Source organism: Camelus dromedarius, chromosome 14, assembly GCF_036321535.1.
Source record: "Camelus dromedarius isolate mCamDro1 chromosome 14, mCamDro1.pat, whole genome shotgun sequence".
In the NCBI taxonomy this organism is placed as follows: Eukaryota; Metazoa; Chordata; class Mammalia; order Artiodactyla; family Camelidae; genus Camelus; species Camelus dromedarius.
This window is the reverse complement of record NC_087449.1, coordinates 48,159,450-48,181,444: the sequence shown is the minus strand read 5'-3', so window position 1 is coordinate 48,181,444 and position 21,995 is coordinate 48,159,450. Positions and strand designations below refer to the sequence as shown.

General features: G+C 40.9%; 1 protein-coding gene and 1 long non-coding RNA gene across 5 annotated transcripts in view; one reads left to right on the top strand and one right to left on the bottom strand.

Moving 5' to 3' along the window:
- Positions 1-266: 266 nt before the first annotated feature.
- RNF19B (ring finger protein 19B) lies at positions 267-21,126 on the bottom strand. Of its 4 annotated transcripts, none has more exons than XM_064493795.1 (9): positions 20,343-21,126; positions 10,324-10,529; positions 8,985-9,129; positions 7,298-7,460; positions 6,730-6,844; positions 5,649-5,789; positions 4,523-4,730; positions 1,885-2,016; positions 267-1,083 (listed from the first exon to the last, which is right to left on the bottom strand). In XM_064493795.1, the coding sequence occupies exons 1-9, from the start codon at positions 20,972-20,974 to the stop codon at positions 618-620; spliced, it is 2,208 nt and encodes a 735-aa protein (XP_064349865.1). In that variant the 5' UTR covers positions 20,975-21,126; the 3' UTR covers positions 267-617. The 4 variants fall into 4 exon arrangements, with proteins under 4 accessions (XP_064349865.1, XP_064349866.1, XP_031320527.2 ...); XM_064493796.1 differs by having other exon boundaries at positions 6,826-6,844; positions 20,343-21,101; XM_031464667.2 differs by having other exon boundaries at positions 8,985-9,126; positions 20,343-21,101.
- A 126-nt stretch (positions 21,127-21,252) lies between these two features.
- The window catches only part of LOC116156820 (uncharacterized), a 28,953-nt gene continuing 28,210 nt past the window's right edge, over positions 21,253-21,995 (top strand). Inside the window, exon 1 of the long non-coding RNA XR_010383893.1 lies at positions 21,253-21,463. This is a non-coding gene — a long non-coding RNA (uncharacterized LOC116156820). The remainder of the gene's footprint in view (positions 21,464-21,995) is intronic.

Genomic DNA, 21,995 nt, shown 5'->3' with positions numbered 1-21,995 from the left:
AAACAAGGCTTATTTTAATCTACAGCTTCTCTATCTGGCTGACTCAGCTAATTCTTCAGTCTGACTACACAGTTCAAACAAGCCTGGCTTTGCTTCCTGTCATGCTAGGAGCATTGGTTTATGGATGACTCCAGTGCCGTCTGGTTAAAATACCATTCTTCTCTGGGATTAAGAAAACTCAGATCTAGAGACTGTTAAAGGCGTAGTTCTCTTTCAATCAAACACTTGGCTCTGGAGGACTATCCAAGCCAAGGAAAATGAGATGATTTGAATTATGACAGAAATCTTTATTAAAATGTGTCCTTCAATAATATGTTAGCATACATACAATATACACACATACATCTGTACAGTCTTTGACACACCTCACGGATTGCCACCATCAGTTTAACCAATAAATTAAAACTAAAAAGGGGTGAGGGGGGAGATGGGGTAAGATTAAGGGCAAAGTTTCCATGTTTCATCTGGTAAGAAACTGCAAATTTCTCAGAATTTCCCTGGGGAAAACCTGACCAGAAAATCTTTGAAATGAAATACTAAATCCCTGTCCCCCCAAAAAAGATTCTAAAAGATGCAGTTACAAGTGTGCTTCTCAGAACAGGAGCATTCTTTCCACTTCATACTCTGGCTTCTGCATCTTCTGGCTTCAAGACAGTCTTCCCCTCAGCTGGGGCAGAGAGGTTCCTATGGGCACTTGGGCTCGGTGCACCTTGGGCTCTGGGTGTTGAGGGGCAGGCTGCGGCCTGGGACCGAGGGGAGCCACACTCATCTGAGGTGATGTCTGGCACATCATCTGACTGTGTATCAGAGCTCTCCAGGTCACTGCGGATGCTTTCTGGCTGGGCCAGGCTGATGTCCCAAGGTTTGCTGGCCAGACAGTCTTTCTGTTCACAGCTTTGGTGTTTGCAGGGGGGATCCTCTTCATTGCTCCCACCACTGCCACCACTGCCACCACCTTCTTCTTCATTTTCGGCCATTTGAGCATGAACATGGAGTGAGTCCTCCGTGCTGCTTCCACTCACCAGCTGATAGTGGCTTGGTTTGGCTTCAATGTCCACTTGGATTTCCATATTGTTGCATTCTCTGTGGAAACAAAATCCACTTTGCTGAGTCATGCAAGGGTCATGCTACACCTGTTGGTAAAAGCAGTTTGTGGGTTCAGGATTAGAAAGTCCAAAACGTAGGTAAATAGTAAACTAGAGCTCACTTATAGATAAAATAAAATTTAACCTAACACTCAAATAAGATGGAGAACAACAATTAGATTTTTTTGTTGATTTAAAACACATACACACACTTTTGCCAATTTCTTTGAACAACTAAAAATGAGCTTCTAAAATTCAGCTAAGGGTTAGAGCCTCACACTATCTTACTCAAAACATGGAAGTGAATGGAGAGTCACAGCTTTTCACTTCTGTGCCACAATTAGAAGAAACCAGAGTCTCTCCAGTAGGGAGTGCTGCAATCACACCATACCAGACACACTAGCTTCTCAAAAATAAAGAGAAGTAGGCTACAGGAGCCACATCAAGCAAAAAGCAACATGAGAGCAGAAACCATAGTCCCACAGACATCAATGAATACCAATCTAGCTCATTAAGGATCATGTGAATAATTACTGTTGCAATAGCCAAAGGTGGAGAGGAGAAAGAAAGAAAAGGGAGAAAGAAATAAATCTCTAAAGATCAAGTGCTAACAAGAAGAATCAATCCAGAGATGCCAGACACTCCCATACCAAGAGCTTGCTCGATGAATTCACAGGGTACGCACACTATGTATCCTGCTAGATGGTATACAGGGCCCTAACATGAGGCATTGAGCTTTCGAAAGCCAAAGCCAAACCAAAAAATGCAATCTCTCCTAGGCATCTGACTGTTCACATACCTGTCCTGTGGGTTGTAGGAACTGATTATGGAACCGGCCATAGCACGAGTGCTTGCGTTGTCACTAATTGCACCAAGACTGGCTGTGTCTTTGGGGAAAATTTCCTTTTGGACATCGGCTTGGACTTCTAACCTGTGTAAAGAGGGGACGTTTAAGTTAATATGAGACCTGGGTATTCCAAGACAGTCTGCTTCCTGGCACATACCTCTTCCATTATTCTCTTGCACACTGAGTTGATCTGATCTTCTCCAATTGTCAAATAGTTCAAATAGATGCCCATACATATCTCTCTTTCTCTTAAATAACTATTGAAATCGTCCCCTCCTTTCTAACCCCACTGCTACTGCTTAACTTCAGGCCCTCAACATCTCCTGACTGTGTAATTGCAATTGGGCTCCCTTTTCAGTAGCCCTAAGTCCAAGTCAAACAACTTTCAGATCAGTGGCAACGTGGACAAAGACCCGATTGCTCTAACAGCCCTCTCTTGGCTCTCTCTTGCTAACTGGCATTTAATGTCTGCCTGATCTGTCTCCAAGCTCTCTCCAGTTCCATCTCTCACCATAGGTCCTACATCATAATCACACTGAATTTTTTCTTTCTTTTCACACTTATACACGTTTATACCTCCATGAGGTACACATGCTAGTCCCTCTCTCTGGAAGTTTTCTTTCTCTACATGACAAACTCATACTCAGTCCTTAACAACAAAGGAAGTATCAACTCCCCTCACTCTCCCAACAAACCCTTACTTCCTGCTAAGTGCTCCCACAACACCTACCTATTTATTAAATCAGTTTACGCATCTCCCTTCCTCTCATCTGTGAGCTCCAAAAAAGGAGAGACCACATCTCATTCACACTTTACCCTCCATGTCTTACACATACTAGGTACTTAAATTTTAGCAATCAAATTACCCCCAGGCTATGAGACTGAAGGACATATAGGAGCCAACCTCCTACAAGAGTAGCAAACTTTCCCAATGGTGTCTCATAGCTGAGAACCCATCGCTTTTCTTTTCTTGGCTCTAACACCATTTGGTTGCATGCTTAAGTGTTTCCTCATAATGGGTTTCACAGTCAAACCCATCTGACTGATTCACTTCCTATAAAAGGCTTTCACAGAACTGGAACAGCTGGACTGGTGGCTAAGTTGCAGTTTCAGCAAGTCAGTCTCCAATTATGTCTGTCTGCTTATTTACAGGGTTGTTGGTTTTAAGACAGCACAGCAGTGAATTCTCCAGCATGTGGGGGTGGGATCCCCTAACAAGAGACAACCAGAGTCATGAGACACAGACAGGTCAGCAGTTGCCTGCAGCTGCACATTCAGTCAACCTCCAACCTGCTGCCTGTGTCTTTGCTCTGCTAATCCAGCCTCAAATGCCCTTCAACAATGTGCCATGGCCCAGGAAAATGAGGCAGTGCAATGGAAAGGGCATTCAGCTCTGTCACAGAATCACTCTCAGTTGGAAGAGGCCTTTCACAAAGGCCATCTCCTTAGGTGGTTCCCAGAGGCTAGTCCGTGCAATGGCTATGTTAGAATCATCTGGGGAGCCTTTTCAAGAAAACACAGACCTCTAGGTGCCACTCTGGGAGATTCTAATTTATTAATTCTGGGATAGGGCAGTAGAATCTATTTTTAAAAGGCTCCCAGGTGATTGACAGGTAGTCAGGTGTAGGATCTAGTCCATCTGCCATCTGTTGCTTGACTCCTTCTAAGAGCCAAATGGCCATCTGTTCTCACTTTAAACACTTCCAGGGATATGCAGCTCAGTATCTACTAAGGCATTCTATTTCTTCTTTGGACTTTTACATAGATTTTTCCTATATTCTCTATAATGAAACAAAATTAGTTTCCCTCTAGCTTCTGCCAAATTGTCTTAATCTATCTCTTAGCATGAGGCAGAAGTCTAATCCTTTTTTCCAGTTCAAGACCCTTATCTGAAGCAAGCATCTCCTCTCCTTCCCCTACTTTGTTTTACATCACCTTTACCCCTCCCCAGGCCTCTGTTCTCCAGTGCATTCAGATAACCACTTCTCATGTAACATCTGTTATGCACCTCTGAATATGTCCTGGTTTATCTAACTGGTGGAATGACCAAGCAAGTCACAACCTTTTTAGTCTTAAAGCTTTACATTTACTCAACATAAGTTCATTGAATTGATTTTCCTTATGTATCAAATGGGCATCAGAATTGGAAGGTTATAAGGATCACAGCACCAATAAGCCAAAAAGATACAGCATAAATGCTGTTCAACTGAAAGCCAGTGAGAAGCCTAATGGAGAGCACAACCTTGGGAATTCTACCAAAATGCATGCTTTCCCTTCCTGCCGGAGGTAGCCGAATCTAGTAGAGGGAGGATCTGAAGTCAAGATTATTCTTTATATGGAGCTGCTATTGTGCAGTGGGAAGAAACACTGAAACTTACGTTAAGTCACTCAACCTTTCCAGCCTGTCTTCTATTTGTAAAAGTTAAAAAAACAAAACAAAACAAAAACTCACAAAAAAACACACCATTGATGATTAAGTGACAAAATGAGATGATATATGGGGCATGCCTTACACAGAGAAATGGCTCAATATGGTATGTTACTTCTTATAATTACAGCTGGTTCTGTCAGAAATTATCTATTTGCTTACCTGCTGTATTTTCCCTTGCCACTGGAAAGAATGCCACCACTTAGTGTGCCTCCTGAGAGGGCTGCAAAGCTGGCTGTTTCGCTGTATGGACCCTGCACAACACTGAGTCCATCTGTAGGGCTTCCACTGGTGCTCAGTACACTAGTTAGACCTTCAATGCTACTTTCCCCAATGCTGGGATTCTTGAGGGCTCGCCAGGCATCTGCCACTGGGGATGGAACCAAACATCTCAACTGAAGATAGCATAGCATCAAAACAGAGTCTGGCACTTTCCAGCAGTGACTCTTCAGAGTGGAGAATATTCATGTAGAAAAATACTCATTTATTCACTTAATGAATAATAAACTACAAGTAACCACCACATATCAAGTGTTTTAACATATGTTCACATTTAATCTTCCCAATAACTAGGGACTGATAGCCCCAATTTTAGATGAGGAAATAAAAGCTTATAACTAAATGATTAGTCACACAAAACTACAATCTGATTCCAAGTCCACTATACTTTTCATTACACCATAGATGCCATCCAAACAAACATGAAGATTTCAAAATATATTTTGGTCATGTGCTGATTCTAGTAGGAAGCTTCAAAAACCTTTGGGGATCTCTGTGCCCCAGGTCAGTTAATGGTAAAGTGGAAACAACATCAAAGTATAAGTCAGAAGCCTTGCTATAGTTTCAGCTCTGCAGAAGCTCTTAAACCCATTTAACAGATGTTGAGACAAAGGCTTGAAGAAGTTCCCATTAAACGAGGATAATAACAGCCCTGGTCCTCCCTCTTCAGAGCTGTTGTAAAAACCAAGTGAGATAATAACTATGTAAAGTCCTCTGAAAATTACAAAGTACTGTGCAGATATAAGACTTTATTATAATCACTACTATTACCAGCATACTTGGAGTTACTTGGAATCCTACTAGTTTGTACCTGCCACACAGAGGCAAGTACCAGATGAATTAACCTAATAACTCTGGAACAAAGAAATGAACAAGCTAAAAATACTTTACCCCTTATAAAGCTCATTATCCAAAGTAATCCAGTGACTCTCTGCACAATGTGCTAAATTTTACCGATTTTTATCTTGGGTCTTATAAATTCAAAGGGAAACTAAGGTTGCCCTTTTACCTGTGATTGGACCATCATCTTCATCAAACTCAATTTTCACTCCCTTTCCATTGGCTGTGCTAACTCCACAGCCACCTCCACGACAGAGAGAAATGGGCACAACCCCATAGACGTAAGCCAGCATAATAGGGACACCAATACCTGTGAAGGGAAAGAAACATGTTAGCAGTCCATCAGGTTGCAGCTGCCCTGAATTCTCCTTTCCAGCCCAAGATAGACAAACTTTATGAAGGGCCAAGGAAAGACAGAAGATGGCTATGCTAAAAAGGTGGCTAGCCATATGACCTCGGTCATACCTTTCTAGGGTTGCCAACAATCAATGTATATATAGTGCCCAGTAAAGTTTATGTTGCCTTTATTTTCCCCCTTACATTCACTGCTGAAATGCTCATCCAAGAACCAATCAATAATAAAACATTAAATAAGTCACTCCTAGGGTTTAGGATCCCCCCAGAGTATTAATTCCAAAATCTTACTGCTGTAGAAGGCAGAATGGCTTAGTTGTGTAGAGCCCAGACTCTGAAGTTAGACTGCCCTGATTCATGTCCCAGCTAAGTGACCTCAGGCAAATTACTGCACCTTTCTGTTACAACTGTGCTGCTGTGAGGATTAAGTGAATTAATACAGGTAAAACATCAGACCTGGTCCTGGCGAGTCTCAATAAATGTTAAGTTATACTAAAATTATCCTAAAACAAACCCTCATGCCTCCCAAAATACTGTGAAGCATTAAGCAAATCAAAAGTAATTTTGTTTTGTGGGTTCCATGGCAGGTGGAGAAGGAAAAGGAAAGGTGAAAAACGAGGCCTTAAAGTAATATTCTTTAATTCAACCCTTTTTATATGCCAGATGGAATTCTAGGCACTAACTTAAGAATGAAATATCCCAAACTCTGATAATTTAGTTTGGCTGATAATTACAATAATAGTGCCTAATAGAGTTAACTCCCAAGGTGTGTTTGACATAAAATGTAGGAGCTTCCAGGGTAAAACATCTGGCCAGTTGGCTAAACTGTGACTTCAGAAAGTGAATGGGAATGGGGTGGGATTGGGGAGGAGTCATGGTCCTGGCTAGCCTCTTACCAACACTAACTGCAGCAATAACTGGGGATGCAATGACTGACAAAGTCACTCCTCCCGTGATAGCCAAATTCCTCTTGTGCTTGGAGGTTTTCCTACCTTCATATCTGCTATGAATCTAAGAATAAGAAAGAAAATCCAGGTCAGCTGGTTAGGACATCAATCTTTTTGCTGGGGAGAAAAAGGACAAGTGAATGTTCCCCTTAGAAGTTATCTACATATAACATATTCCCCCATCTCAAAGAGGCATCTTTCTCAAATTTCAACCTAACTCAGACCAGAATAATATAAAATAATACAGAAAAAGTTAATACAAGAAGAGGCAAAATAACTCAGGGGAGTAAAGTAAGCAGTTCACCTTTAAGTCAGTGAGAAAAACCAGGCCCAGGATATTAATAACTTTCAGATCTCTTGGGGGTATATGAAAATCCATTTAAGAAATTAATGTTATTTTTATCCAACAACCAGCTGATTTTCAGGTGGCTCTGAAATATAAGTTTCTCCCTATCTCCTTCAAACCATTACCAACAAACCTGAAGATAGAAAATGCATAGAACTCAGCATATCTTACCTTCCTGCCAACATAAACAGGAATGCCAATGACCATGGCAGGAATGGCAATGCCGGCAATGAGGGAAATCCCCACTGGAGCACCAATCAATGTGCCCAGCTGCCAAAGAATTTTCTTCTTACGGCTCCATGGCTTCTTGCCCCAGAATGTGCAGCCAGAGGGGCTGTAGAGGAAACATGGCAAAGTTAACGTCAATATTAGAAATGCAGCTATTGGGGGGAGGGATAGCTCAGTGGTAGAGTGACTGCTTAGCATGCATGAGGTCCTGGGTTCAATCGCCAGTACCTCCATGAGTAAATAAAAAAATAAACCTAATTACCACCCCCCACCAAAAAGAACCCCCCCCCCAAAAAAAAAGAAATGCAGCTATTATCACCAGAGGGCTTGATAAGAGCAAGAGCCTTCTTTTCAAAAGGAGCAATTAACAGTTACAAAAAGTTACAAGAAATGAGTATTATAAGAGGGGGAGCAAAGGCCAAGTCCGGACTATTAGAGTTCTAGCTCTTTACTCTTATTCTTTTGGAAGGCAGGCCTCTAAACTTAAAATCTCTTTTCCATTCTTTTCTGCTGAACTCTGTCGTCCCTAATCCTTCACCACCACTAATCCTACTTCCTTGACTGATACTACTCGGGATCCTGCACAGTCTATGCACTTGATATCTCACCCAAACTCATCATGTCCTGCAGCTAATGAGCTCTCTCTGATTTGCATAATTTTCTTGGCATGTGTCCTACTACATCCATTAGATACTACAAATCATGTTCCTGAGATAGGATATAAAAAAGACTTTATCATACTCTTTATGTCAGTTTCATACTCTGAGTTTGGCTACTTTAACACTCAGCCCTCCTGAGACTAACTGTTTTTGCTCACTCCCGTTGTGGGATGGGATAAGCAATTTTGAAATTAGGGATCCTATCTTATGAACCCCTGTGTCCCCAGTAATTAGTACACTGTAAGTACTCAAATGTTTGCTAAATTGGAAATAAAAGTGTTTTATCCACACAGTGAATGTTAAGTTTATAAATATTAACTCATTCAGGACAATATTTTAATGACTACTACTACATCCAAGAAGCTATAAAAAGGTAACTAGAGCCTTAAGAAACTTACATAATTTAACAAAATTAGACATGTAAATAAAGTAAAAGTCATGATGATGGTTTATAAAGGAACATTTAAAGAATGTCAGTAAAGAAGAATGAGGCAGCAAAAGCTGAGGGAAGGCATCACAGAAGAAATGGCATTTAAAGTGGCCCTTGAAGGGTGGGTAAGAACAGAACAGGCTGAGATAAAAGGGGGCTGCTGGAAGGGTGAGGTATTTAGAAAGCGTTTCAGGCAAAGGAAAGAACATGAACAAGTATGGAGGTTAAGATAGCACAGAAGAGACACAGATAATCTGGGCTATAGCATTTATAAAAGCAAAATGGAAAAGCCAGAAAGCAGATTGGGGCCAGACTGGAAACCTTAAAAGTCATGCCAAGGAAACTGAACTCTATCAATGAAAAACAGTCACTGAAAGTTGCTGAGCTGGAGAAAACATGGTAAGAGGGGTGCTTCAGAGGAATTTTTTACAGCTTTCTTATGCTATAATGAGGACAGACAACTATGTCTCTTTGACATCCTTTTCCCTAAATCAGTAAGAGAACAAGACTATAAAAACAATGGACATATTTCTCATCTCACCTGAGGTAATGCAAGTCCGAAATCTCTTTCATACAAAGCCAACAGAATTCACAGCCACACACTGCACAGGTCATATGATTACAGCTTCCATCATTCATCTTGATAATGTAAGCACTGCATCGTGGGCATGGCTTTATGTCATCTGCTAAGGAGGGTGGAAGAATGGGTAGAAAAATATCCCTAGTTAAACCTAGTTTGATTTTATTATTCCTAGGAATATGAGTAAGAAATGAGGAGGCAGTCAAGAATTCTTGACTAAGGATCCAAATTGTGTAACCCACTTCACTGGAAGGCTGGCTATACGTTTAGACCTCAGGAAATTTCATAAAATGGATCTTGTCTTGTATTGAGCTACCCATCCCCTAAACAGGCATCTTACATAGCATTTGAGCCACACTGAGCAAAGAGACTTCCCTAGAGAGAAAGGTAGTTCCAAGGAAAATGGAATTTCACCAACCAATAGGCTGGCAGAATCAAAAGCACAGTCCTACAGGAAGAATAGTCTGCAGCCTGGAACTGACTTTTGAGTTTTGAAAAATTTTAGTTCAGGAAACTCATTTCTCAGGCTCAACAAGTATTGTGATTTGCTGTTAACACAATCCACAGTCCCTTCCCATGATACTTTCAAATTCAAAACCTAAAAACAACTGAGTATGCTATGTAGCTACACCTGGTAATTTTCAGAGCAAGCTAGGAACTATCTTATTAAAATGACAATAATTTAGGAGATTATGCTGTGCCAGGAAAAAGTGAACGGTAAAATCTTTCCTGCTAGTTCTCCCAAATGACATCAGTGAAATAAAGCACATTTATCAAAGGCAATAAACCTGCTGACGTTTTTAAATAGGTTTACTCTGACATGTCAAGGTTGGAAATGGATGTGCGATATTCCACATTTTAAGGTTAATCATTAATCTATCGTAATATTATTTCCTTTCCTTAAATCTGTACCCTACTTCAAAAGCCGTGATGCACTTAAAGCTATTAGGAAAATAGTACAGGTTTAACACTAATTAAATGTCTTTCTGCTCACAGTAAAAGTTTTGAAAAAGCCCCTTGCAAAAGGACCTAATTGCTCTCCAATCTGAGACATATTATTAAGAAGGCAGAAACTAGAGAATTCAGTTCTGCTTTATTCCAGTTTTACTAGGTTGGATAACCTATAAATGATCAGAGAGAAGCTATATATCAAATACAATTTTGAAAGTATTACCAAATATTTTCTGCTCTCTAATCCGAGGAAACGCTTCAGTTAGACAATAAGGTAATCTCTCCCAGTTTGGGGTTCACATAATGAAATATCAAATAAAGACACAAATGAGATAATACCGACTTATACCTGGTCCAGATTCTTGCCCATAACTAAGACCTGAAGTGTGTTTGGTCCGAACTCGCAATGTCTGTGCCCTCTGTTGACGGGCCATATCGCATGTCTGATTTGGATGCCATATTTGCTTGCAGTGGTAGCAGAATTCAGTCTGGCAGCCTTCCCTCTCACAGGTCAGCTTTGGGCAGCTGGCACAGCCATAGGCAATAACAGCATAACTGTGTAAGGAAACAGGAAGAGATATCAGTAAGGTAAAACATTATTCATCAGTTCCAGTGAGGTAACACTGTTCGGCATCCCCCTACAACTTCATACGAGGTAAAGAACACACAATATAACACATAACACACATGCACGAGCATGCCTAACAAACTGTAAAACGTATTCTGCATGAGGAAGTAAATTTCTTCTTGAGATTCTAAAAACACAAATCATTTATTTCCTGAAAAAACGGGAAAATATCATATTTATCCTGAATTTCTAGCATTTGGTCATAGTTTAAGCTGCTTTAGGAGCAGTTTGTCACATCAAATTTCATTAAAAAAGGGTACAAAACCAGTTCCTTTTGATGATTTGCTGTATTTACAGAAACTATAATTTGTTTAAAGAACAGAATTTGTAAAATGCAGCACTATAGCAAAAACTAAAGCAAGTATACTTCTCCTTTTTTATTGAGGTTTAGTTGATGTACATTATATAAGTTTCAGGTGTACAACAATTTTTAAAGGCTATATTCCATTTATAAGTATTATAAAATATTGGCTACATTACCTGTGTTGTACTATATATCCTTGTAACTTATTTACTTTATACATAGTAGTTTGTACCTCTTAATCCCCTATCCCTATCTTGCTATCCTGCCCCACCCCTCTTCCCTTGCTCCATTGGTAACCACTAGTTTGTTCTCTGTATCTGTGAGTCTGTTTCTTTTTTATTATATTCACTTGTTTGTTTTATTATTTATTTATTTTTGTTTGGAAAGGGATTTTTTTATTGTGGCAAAAGACACACAATGTAAAATTTACCATTTTAACTATTTTTAAGTGTACAGTTCAGTAGCATTATATTCAAATGGTTGTACAACTTGTTTTATGTTTTTAGATTCCACTTATAAGTGATATCATCCAATATTTTTCTTTCTCTGACTTATTTCACTTAGCATAATACCCTCCAGTACATCCATGTTGTTGCAAATGGCAAAATTCCATTTTTATGGCTGAGTAGTATTCCATTGTGCATATATGTGTGTGTATGTACACCACATCATTTTTATCTGCTCATCTGTTGATGGACACAGACTACTTCCATATCTTGGCAACTGTAAATAATACTGCTATGAACATTGGGGTGCGTGCATCTTTTCAAATGAGTTTTTTTCTTTTCTTTCTTTTCTTTTGATAAATACCCAGGAGTGGAATTGCTGGGTCATATGGTAGTTCTATTTTTAGTTTTTGGAAAACCCTCCATACTGTTTTCCATAGTGGCTGCACCAATTTACATGGCCACCAACAGTGTATGAGGGTGCCCTTTTTTCCACACCCTCACGAACATTTGTTATTTGTAGTCTTTTTCATAGCCATTATGACAGGTGTGAGGTGATACCTGACTGTGGGTTTAATTTTCATTTCTCTGATGATTAATGACAATGAGCGTCTTTTTATGTGCCTGTTGGCCATCTATATGTCTTCTTTGGAAAAATGTCTATTCAGATCTTCTGCCCATTTTTCAATTAGGTCATTTGTTTTCTTGATGGTGAGTTGTATGAGCTGTTTATATATTTTGGATATTAACCCCTTCTCATTAGCAAATATATTCTCCCATTCAGTAGGTTGTCTTTTCATTTTTGTTGGTGGTTTTCTTTGCTGTATAAAGGCTTTTAAAGTTTAATTAGGTCCCATTTATTTATTTTTGGTTTTATCTCCTTTGCTTTAGGAAACAGATCCAAAAAAAAAATTGCTATAATGTATGCCTAAGAGTGTTCCACCTATGTTTTCTTTCAGGAGTTTTATGGTTTTAGTATTTTCATTTTTAAGCTTCACAGTGAAGTTGGTCTGATCACAGAATGAGACACAATAGACAGAGATGGATTTGTGATCAACTTCTATTGAAAGCTCATTTTGTCTTTTCATAATTTTTCTCCAATTCAAATACATACCTTGAAATAGCTTCTTTCTTGAAAGGTTCTAGAATACAAGAATACCACTCATCTATCTTATTATTAACATCGAATATGGCCATATCTCCCCTCAATCCCTTCTGACACACATTCTTAGTAAAGATGGGCAATTCAGAATCTACCAGCACCAGCATCAATTGTTTCTTATAATTCATGTTTCTTTACCAAGAATTCCTTTCCTGCAAACAATCCAATATTAGCCTTTCTGACTAATTCTAAATATGTCAACTAAATGATCAGATTACCCTAACAAGTGGAAATTTGTTTAAATAAAAAATTTTTTTTAAGTAATTTAAACAAACAAATGAAGAAGGGAAGACAGCAGTTGTTGAAAGTTCAAACAATTTTTAGATACATCAATGATTGCAGGCTTAGGTGTTGCCATCTGGGCTTTGTTAACCCCTATTCCATATTCCATCCCCTCCTCCAATAGCCAAAGACCTCAAACAACTTAAACAAAAGACTAATACAATTTTCTTGGATTTAATCTACAGTTTCTTTGCTTATTCAATTGTACATTAGATATTCATAATAGCAACTCAAGTTTTCAGGTTTATCATAGATTCTACAAGTCAATTTGAGAATGACATTGAAAATATCAATGACAAGGTATCATCTATGTTACATAATACAGGCTGTATTAACACTCTTCTCAGAAAGACCAAAGTGAGAAGAGGTCAATGTATGAATGCAAATGATTCATATCCTGTAGGAGTTCTGAGCAAATTTATTCCACCTAGCTGCAAAATAACTACTAAAGATAAACTATGTTTCTCCTTAAGAAAATGACTTGCTTGCTATTTTGTGTTACATGAGAAAGGTACTGGATGATCTCAGAAAAGTATGAAGGGAACTTCTGACAATACACGAATTAGATAAACTTCCAAGTCAGAAAGCCTTGAACATTTCATGATCCATTCCTACCTCACATGGTGAGAGTAAATATTTATTAACAGATTCTTTTTTTTTCCTCCAAAGAACATTTGATAGGATTGACAATGTCAATTTTGATTGTGGAGTTTGGTTCCAAGGAAGTAAAATAATCCCAAATACTCATGAACCCACAACAACCTATTACTATGACACAGAATTACTCAGGGCATAAGACTTGACATTCCTGTTTTTGGGTGCTTGGTCTGGGCTCATTGCCCTGACTCATACTGCATGACACTGAGCTAATTAAAATTTCCAAACCTTAGATTCTATCCCTAAAATGGAAGTACAGGTGCGTGCCACCTTCAAGTGTAACTGAACATGCTTTAAAACTGCATTTGAGATATTGCCCTGAAAGGTATGGTATAAATACACAGCACATTTTGTCCTACTTCCGGACCTTTGCATACTCTATTCCTTCTGCCTAGGAATGTCCTTTCCTTACTTCTTGCCCTGGCAAATACTTATCCATTTAATAACCAGCTCAAATGCCGTCTTCTCTATAAAATCCACTTAACCTCTCCAGGCATTCGTGTCTCTGAATAATTACTTTTTAATACTTATCACATTATATTGTAATTATCTGTTTATATGTATGCTTTCCCAACCAGACAAGGAAAAGCATCATTCATTTTTAACCTCCAAGGTCTAGCACACTGATTCATGCTTAAAATACCTGTGTTGAATGAATGACAGAGACCCTCTCCTGTCTGGGTTTTTTAACCTTTCCCAGGTCAACGATCTGGGCTAGCTCTTCTCCTGGATGATTACTCTCCCCTAAAGCAGTCTTTTAAACTTATCCACATATCTATTGGCTTTCTATATGCCAGGTACTTTAACTTAACTCAAAAATTTTTTATAAGCCCATCTGAGGGCTAAACACATAAGTTCTGAATAGGGCAATCTTCTACCCTAGGTAGTTGAAAAAAACTTCATCCTTGAGACCAAATCTGCCTTGACCATCTTGTTTCTTCTCTTCCATGTCCTACATCGAGCCTCTTTCATATCCTGCTTTCTTGGCTGAACAGAGCATTCAGGTTTGCTAATTAGAAGCTAAATGGAAGGTATAGGGAATTAGATGTTCCTAAGAATACAGAAGCATCCTCCCCCCCCAACCCCACCTGAAGTTCATAAAACTTTAATTCATTTTGTTAATATTCTATCTTCAGAAACATCATAATGTGTGCCAAGCTAGACCACATCATTAACTTGCTCTAGCCCTGGGGGAAAAATCCCATTAGTATGAATTTGATTATGCTCCAACAGACCCTGGTAGTCAAAGAAATGTGTTCCTGTATTATGTCTGTACTTCTCAGCTCCAGGCTATATAACTTCATTTATAAACGGACCTTAAGCATGTATAAGGGTGGAACACATGGGCCAAGTTGTCACAATGAGCCATATTCTTACTATATTCCTTTTTACTACCCTAGTTCAAATCCATGTCACCTCTTGGCCAGACAACTGCAAGAAGACTATTTTCTGGTCTCCTTATTCCATACTCTAATCCAAATTCAAATTCCAGAAGTTTATCTATCATGACGTTACTCTTCTGCTTAAGATCCTTCAATAAAAAAGAAAAAAGTCCTTCAAATCTAAACTTCTTTGCACAGCAGAGATAGACCTATCACCTTGAATCCAGTCTACCTTTTCAGATCAATCTTGAGTCACTTCCCAGATCATACTCCCCATATCGTATCTCCAGAAGCTAACCAAACTAGACTCCAGCCTTAGTCTTGTACTTTTATATCTCCATGCATTTGCTCATAACACTCTGGTGTTTAAAGTGTTTGAGAAAGATGCCCTTTTCTCTACCCTAATCCTTGTCCAACTGGTATGAATTTCTACTCATATTCTTCAAGCCCTGATCAAATATCAACTCCTCTGTAAAGCCTTTATTGACACCATAATGCAAAATCTTTTCATCTATCCTCTAAGAGCACTTGTATTTTCTTTAGTATTTATTACATTCCATTTGTAATTATCTACCTATCTACCTACCTACCTATCTCCTTTACCAGGGTTTGGCCTCCCTGTCAAGAGGACAATGTCTAAGCTCTTTTTGTAATATCCAGTGCTCCCCTAATGTTCTACACCATGTAATTCTCAAAAGTGTCTGCTGAATGATCACCTGTCTGTCCTCTTCTTGCTCACACTCCTCATATCTGTTTCTCTTTCAGAAACTATGTTATTCATATTCTTTATCTCCCTTATCAAAAATTCAACTATTCATCACATTCTTCTGGGATCTAATTGAAAGATTAGAGGGTTGCAGAAAAAGTTGGAATATAGATATCCTAGTCTCAAGCAGCTCCCAATTTACTCAGAGCACAAGATTCAGTGTTAAATAAGGACACTAACAGACCAGAATAACTGTTAAAGGAGTTTAGAAAATTGAAAATAGGCAAAGTTTCAGGTAAACCTTAAAGATGTCATCAAAAAAACAAAAACATGGTTCCTGGTGAAGTTTGGGGAAATTATTCTAGACTGAAGATTTACACTGCATATTAGCATTAACAAGATTTACAGGGTATATTAGTATTGTTTAAAGGGTCTAAGGAGTTCAGAAATAGATCTGCTATATTTTGTTCAATCCAGTATCTCCCAAGCCTTGATCATAAACCATTTTTCTTTTCAACAGTGTCTATACTGGTAAATATTGATGTAGGTGAAAATAGAAAATAAAATCAAAGATGGCTGGAGACCATAAAGGGGCTTAAATCATAAGGACAGATCATATAAATAATAAATTCTTAAAGAAATAAGATGATTTCTTATAGGTCAGGTATGAACAGTTTTAAGAAGGGGAGTGATATAAAGTGTTCCACTTTAGAATGAGTACTTTGGCAAATATGAGAAAGATGTACTGGGCTAGAGGATGATGCAGATGGCAGTAGGGTGCAGTGGGGTTGGAGAATAAAGAGTTGTGAAATAGAAGGTACTAAGCTAAATTAAGAGAAGAGGTCCAGGAAGGCATCAGAGAGGAAAAATCCTCCTTCACTGACTGAGAAATCTGTCTTGCTCAGGGAGCTTGCTCTTCCCTCATAAATGTGCTAGAGATGAACAGAAGCTTCCTGTTTATGGGATAATCCAGTCCAGTTGTCCAGTAAGGTCAATAGTTGATGCTATCTTCTGGGATCAGGTGAGAGAGGGGACTCTGCAGGAGACAGAGGCAGCAATGAGAGACTGGAGTGGTGGACCTACGCAAAGAATTTAGGTCAAGGCAGCCTTATCTCTCATTCATCTGTACAGAAGATCTGTCCCTATATGCCAGGAAATATTCTGTTACCTTCTTTGCTCACCCTTCAGCCCTCTAGATTCTGAAAGGGCTTGAAGTTTGATAACAGGGCTCTTGAGAGGAAAACATTACATGTGTACATGATTTGGAGGGTTCTAAAAAGACCTATACTTAAGCAGAGACTCTAAGGGGTAGCAGATCAACAGTATCATTTTATTAGCTATGAGACATTGGGCAGCACATATAAACTTCTCTGAACTGGTTTCTCCTTTATTTTTTATTTATTTTTTTCACAATCTTTTTTGTTTTAGCTTTTTTTGTTTTTAGTTTTTATTTATTTATTTTTAATTCTTTTTTTGAGGGGGAGATTATTAGGTTTATTTATTTATCTTTTTAGTGGAGGTATGGGGATTGAACCCAGGATCTTGTGCATGCTAGGCATGCACTCTACCACTGAGCTATACCTTCCCCTCTTGTTCTGTTTGTTTGTTTGTTTGTTTGTTAATGGAGGCTCTAGGGAATTGAACCCAGGACCTGGTGCAGGCTAAGCATGGGCTCTATCAAGGAGCTATACCCCCATCCCTAAAGGTTTCTCCTTTATACAATGAGTTTACCACCATCTACCTGTATGAAACTACAATGAAATTATTTCTGAATGAAGTTGTACTCTGAAGATTATAAAGAACTATAAAAATGTCAGTTATCTATATTGAGTTACTTTTATCTTACCTGAAAATGTGTTTTAAAGATTATACTTGGTAATACTATACTTAACGTGAATGTTTTCCCACAGAAATTGGTTATCTTATTTATGAATAAAATAAAATCATATTCAAGTATGGGAAAAGAAAAATTCAAGACTCTTTTCTCTGTTCTACAAATATTCTGTGAACAAAAAATGAATCTTTTAATATACAGTGTTCTCATTATCATGAGTAATCACAATGAAATTGATGATCAGAACTCTGTGAGATTACTTATATGCTCCCTTCACCCTGCCAAATACACACACACACACCACACACACCACACACACACACACACACACACACACAGAGCAAAGAAGGACTTGACAAATTTGGCTGGCAGGAATTTGATTTGTGGGCAGTGAAGATGGTCAGGTACAAGAAGAGATAACTGGGGTCTTAGGCTTCTCCTCAAGTTCTCATCGGTGATTTTTACCCGACCCAGAAGAATAGAATAGTTTGATTAAAACAAAACAAGCTATTTTTCTCATGACATTAAAAACAGGCAGCAAAACCACTGGTCACATTCTCACCTATTTGGGAAGTGACAGAAATTTAAAGTTACTCCCTATTTATCTAACATCTTCAACTGAAGTTTCCAAACACTTTGAAAATATTAATTAAGCCTCTCAAGTCAGGAAAGGATTAGGCCCATTTCAGACAAGAAAAAGTAGGTAAGAGGCTGTTAACAACAAGAAAAAACTAGATTCTAGTATCCTTGGTTCTCTCAATGTTGTCGTTAGGCCACACTTCATGAAACAACCCATACAATAGCATCCCCAATAATGCTAACAAGCCTATGCTTTTTAAAGTTTTGAGAGGAAAGAATACTGACCTTGGTTGGAGGTAAGACCAGTGTTCCAAGCCTGGTTTCACCACCAACTAGTTATGTGACCCTGAACAATTCACTTAATTTAAATTTCAGTTTCCTCCTCTATTGTAAGGTAGATCAAATCTACCTTACAATATTGTAAGTATCAAATTAGGTATATCTGGCACATATATACTCAGATGCCAGCTTACTTGCTTCTCCCATACTTCACCTTCTTTAAACCTGCAGATAACACATTTAAAAATTACATTAAAATCGTTATAATTTTTAAACTAATTTAAAAAATAAACTCTGAATGACAGTAGTCCAATGCTTGGCTAAAATAAGGAATGGCCCAATTCTTTTATAAATTTCAAATCAGCCACGGTTTAGAGTTGTTATCATCAAGACTGTAAATTAATTCCTGTCCATTTTTATTGATGTGAGCAAAGACGGAGACTGACTTCAGAGAAATAAAAAACAAAAAAAGAGAACTTTTCTAGAAGAATCAGTGATGCCTCATGTCTCAGTTAAAATTCAAGGAAACTCACATTTCAAAAAGGAATTAATATACTATTCCAAAATTAACCAAGCAGTGTTCTCTTCAGTAAATACCCCTTTGGTTCAGAGAACAGATGAATAATGTCTGTAAAACTTGAATACCATATAAATTAACCTCTTAAGGCCACAAAAATCACCAGGTCACCAGATACAAGCAAACTTTTCCAAGAGTCTACAAGGTTCTTTCTGATATTAACTGAAAGTGAAAGTGACCTACCATAGACAAACACCCCAACCTTTGACCACAACACTTCAAAGTAATTTAGAAACCCCATCTCAGTGAGTTTAAGTAACACACTTATCTCTAAACAAGTTTGGCAGAATAGAAAAATAGAAAAAATTAACTCTTCTTACTCCTCTAGACACTCTAAGACGGCTTCTTTTGAAGAAGACAAATAGCATCATGGAAATCTTAAAACAGCCTTGATATATGGGCTATAATTAAAAGCCCTTCTTAACTCCTTTGAAGGAAAGGAATACCCAGCTTTTTACTAGGAGTCCCTAGCATTTTTTTGTCCCCAAAACATGACACACAAGAATAAAATGATCTATCCAAGGTCACAAGGCAGGTAATGGCACAGTCTGATACCCCTCTTTGCTGCATATAACCATTCATGTGATGTATTAACAATAACACACAGATTTTAAAAAGTGGGGTCCGGGGGGTGGTCTCCACTGAATGCTCCAGATAGCGAAATCTGGTGGTTTTGCCTCTGTAACTACTGCATATTTTCTTACTGATCTTAAATATTCAGCACACGCGGTGTATCATCAAGAACTCTAGATCACAGGGGCTGGGAAACACATTTTCTCCTTCCATAGCAACCTCTGGGCACCCTTCTCAGTGCCCCATTGCTTCTCTGGACAAAGAAAGGGTCTATCCACTCCTCACCATGCCCAAGGCATCAGTTTAAGAACTACAGGGGGCCTCCCAACAGCTTGGCAAAGAAGACACACAATACACAATGCCCCCAGAGCTTGGCAGTGAGCCGTCCTTCCCCTCTAGTGCCATTTCAGTCACCTGCATCCCAACTTTCAGCAGTGGTGGTCAGGAAGAACATAGCTTCTCCTGTAACGGTGCTAAGTAAGTCCCTAGCCAAATGGACACACCCCTCCAAAGCGCTGCCCACTCGGAATGATATTCCCATTCCGTTCTTTGCCAGATAGCCCCTCCCCACCCTCATTAAGAGATACCCCCTACCTCTGGCCAAAGGGGCAGTCACCCGACCAAAAACTGCCTCTCCCTGCCTCCTGACTTGATGGACAGCTCCCTTCCCTTCATCAACGGCTCAGCCCCCACCTCAATCCCTTGGGCAGGGGTGGGGTATTGGATGCGCTCACTCCACTTGTCTGGGCTTGCCGATGGTTACTAGTTACCACCTCGCCGCAGTTGCCTTCTTGCCCTCGCTCCCACTTGTCATCCTCACCTCTCGCTCCACGCTGGGACACATACGCACACACACGCTGCGCGGAGGACCGCCCCTCGGGGCCGGCCACACACGGGGTCCAGCCTCAGGCCCCAGGTCCCCTCCGCCGTGGCCCCCCAGGCCACGCCCCCGCGCTCACCCGCAGTCCGGGGCCGGGCACCAGCGGCAGTCGGGGTCCGAGGCCAGGTAGCGGCGCAGCATGAACTCCTCGTATTTGTGCATGAGCGGCGGGTCGGCGAGCAGCAGGCGGATGTCGTGTGGGTTGAGTCGCTCGCTGCACTCGGGACAGCTGATGGGGACCCGACTCTCGCTGATCTCCAGGCGCAGGTAGTGGCGGAGGCAGTCCCGGCACGAGCGGTGAGGGCAGCTGAGGAGGCGCGGGGCCCGCTCTGGAGGCAGCCGCACCAGGCACAGCGGGCACTCCACCTCCTCCGGGCCCGAGCCGCCGCCCTCCGCCGCCTCCTCATCGTCGAACCCGGGCCCCGCAACCGCCGCGGCCTCCACCTCGGCCTCCGCGGTGGCTTCGGTGGGCAGCGCCTCGGGCGGCGGGGCCTGGGCCGCGGATGGGGCCGGGGCGGGCGGCGGCGGCGCGGCTGGGGGCGGTGGCTCGGCCTGCGGCTTGGCCCGGGCGCGGCGACCGCGGGCCGAGGCGGAGAAGACGCTGTGGAAGGTGAGGCGCCGGCGCCGGCCGCCGCTGCGGCACTTGGGGTCGGGCGCAGCCGCGTGTAGGGATGTAGAGCGCGGCGACTCGGAGTCTTTCTCGGAGCCCATGTTCCCCAGAGACTGAGGGGCGAGGGGTGACCAGCGCCGCCACAGCTGCCGCCTCAACGACCCCTCAGCCGGCGCCTCGGCCGCCGACGCCTCGGCCGCCGACGCCTCAGTCGCCCTCCCCGAGATGGAAACCGAGCGGCAGCGACCAAGTGGTTATAAAGCCTCCGCCCCGCGCGGCGCTGCCCAGTGCGCAGGCGCTCCGCTGAGACACCTCACAACCCATGCCGCCCCGGCCGGAGGGGGGACGCTGGGCGGGGCCGAGCGGGGTGGGGCCCGGCGTGCTGGGGCGGAGCTCCGCCTCCTCGCGGTCAGGTGATTCCAGGGCAGCCATCTTGAGTAGACGTTAACCCAACTGCTTTTCTTGGCGTCCTCCCTCAGTTCCATCGCCCCTTCCCCCATCACCCTCAGGACGGCTTGCCTTTCCTCAAGTATAGGCTGATTGCCACTTCCAACAAATGCTGCTTCAGTTACTTCATCTGTAAAAAGCAGGTAAGGGTAAATCAGATGGTGATTCCTAACTGGTCCACCTTCCATTTCTTTTGTTGTTTATTAAGCAAACGGCATTAATTAATAAAGAATATGTCACTCACTGAGCGTCTATTAAGTGGAGGCATTACTAGATAAAACAGGCAGGATCGCCCTATCTGCAAGAGACTTACAAAGTCCAAATCCCTTAATCTAGCATTCCATGCTCTCTGTGAGCTAATAAACTCTTCCTAGACCCACCTCCTATTCTGTCCTCCAGGTAGCTTGGTAACTTACAATTTGTGGGAGGAGGCCCAGCATTTTTTTTTTTTTTTTTTTTTTTTTTGCCTAGTAGTGCCTTAATTCTGCTGGTTCCCCACTGCTCTGGCTAGGGGAAGATCTGGACTCAAGCTTCCAGATGGGAAGCAAGCAAGCCGCTTCAACAGCAATGGGAATGTTATCAATTAGGATTAGATTCAGTTGCAAACAACAAAAGAAAAAAAATGGCTTACAATAGAAATTTATTTACCTTTCATGCACATTAAGATGAAAAGTA

What these genes read in the sequence shown, in the direction of transcription:
- RNF19B (XM_064493795.1), bottom strand. Translation starts at nt 20,974, where the DNA reads ATGGGCTCCGAGAAAGACTCCGAGTCGCCGCGCTCTACATCCCTACAC. An exon ending in TATTGCTGCAGTTAGTGTTG is followed by an intron (nt 5,790 to 6,729) that starts GTAAGAGGCTAG and finishes TTCCCTTCACAG; the next exon opens with GTATTGGTGTCCCTATTATG. An exon ending in GGCAAGGGAAAATACAGCAG is followed by an intron (nt 2,017 to 4,522) that starts GTAAGCAAATAG and finishes CTCTTTACACAG; the next exon opens with GTTAGAAGTCCAAGCCGATG.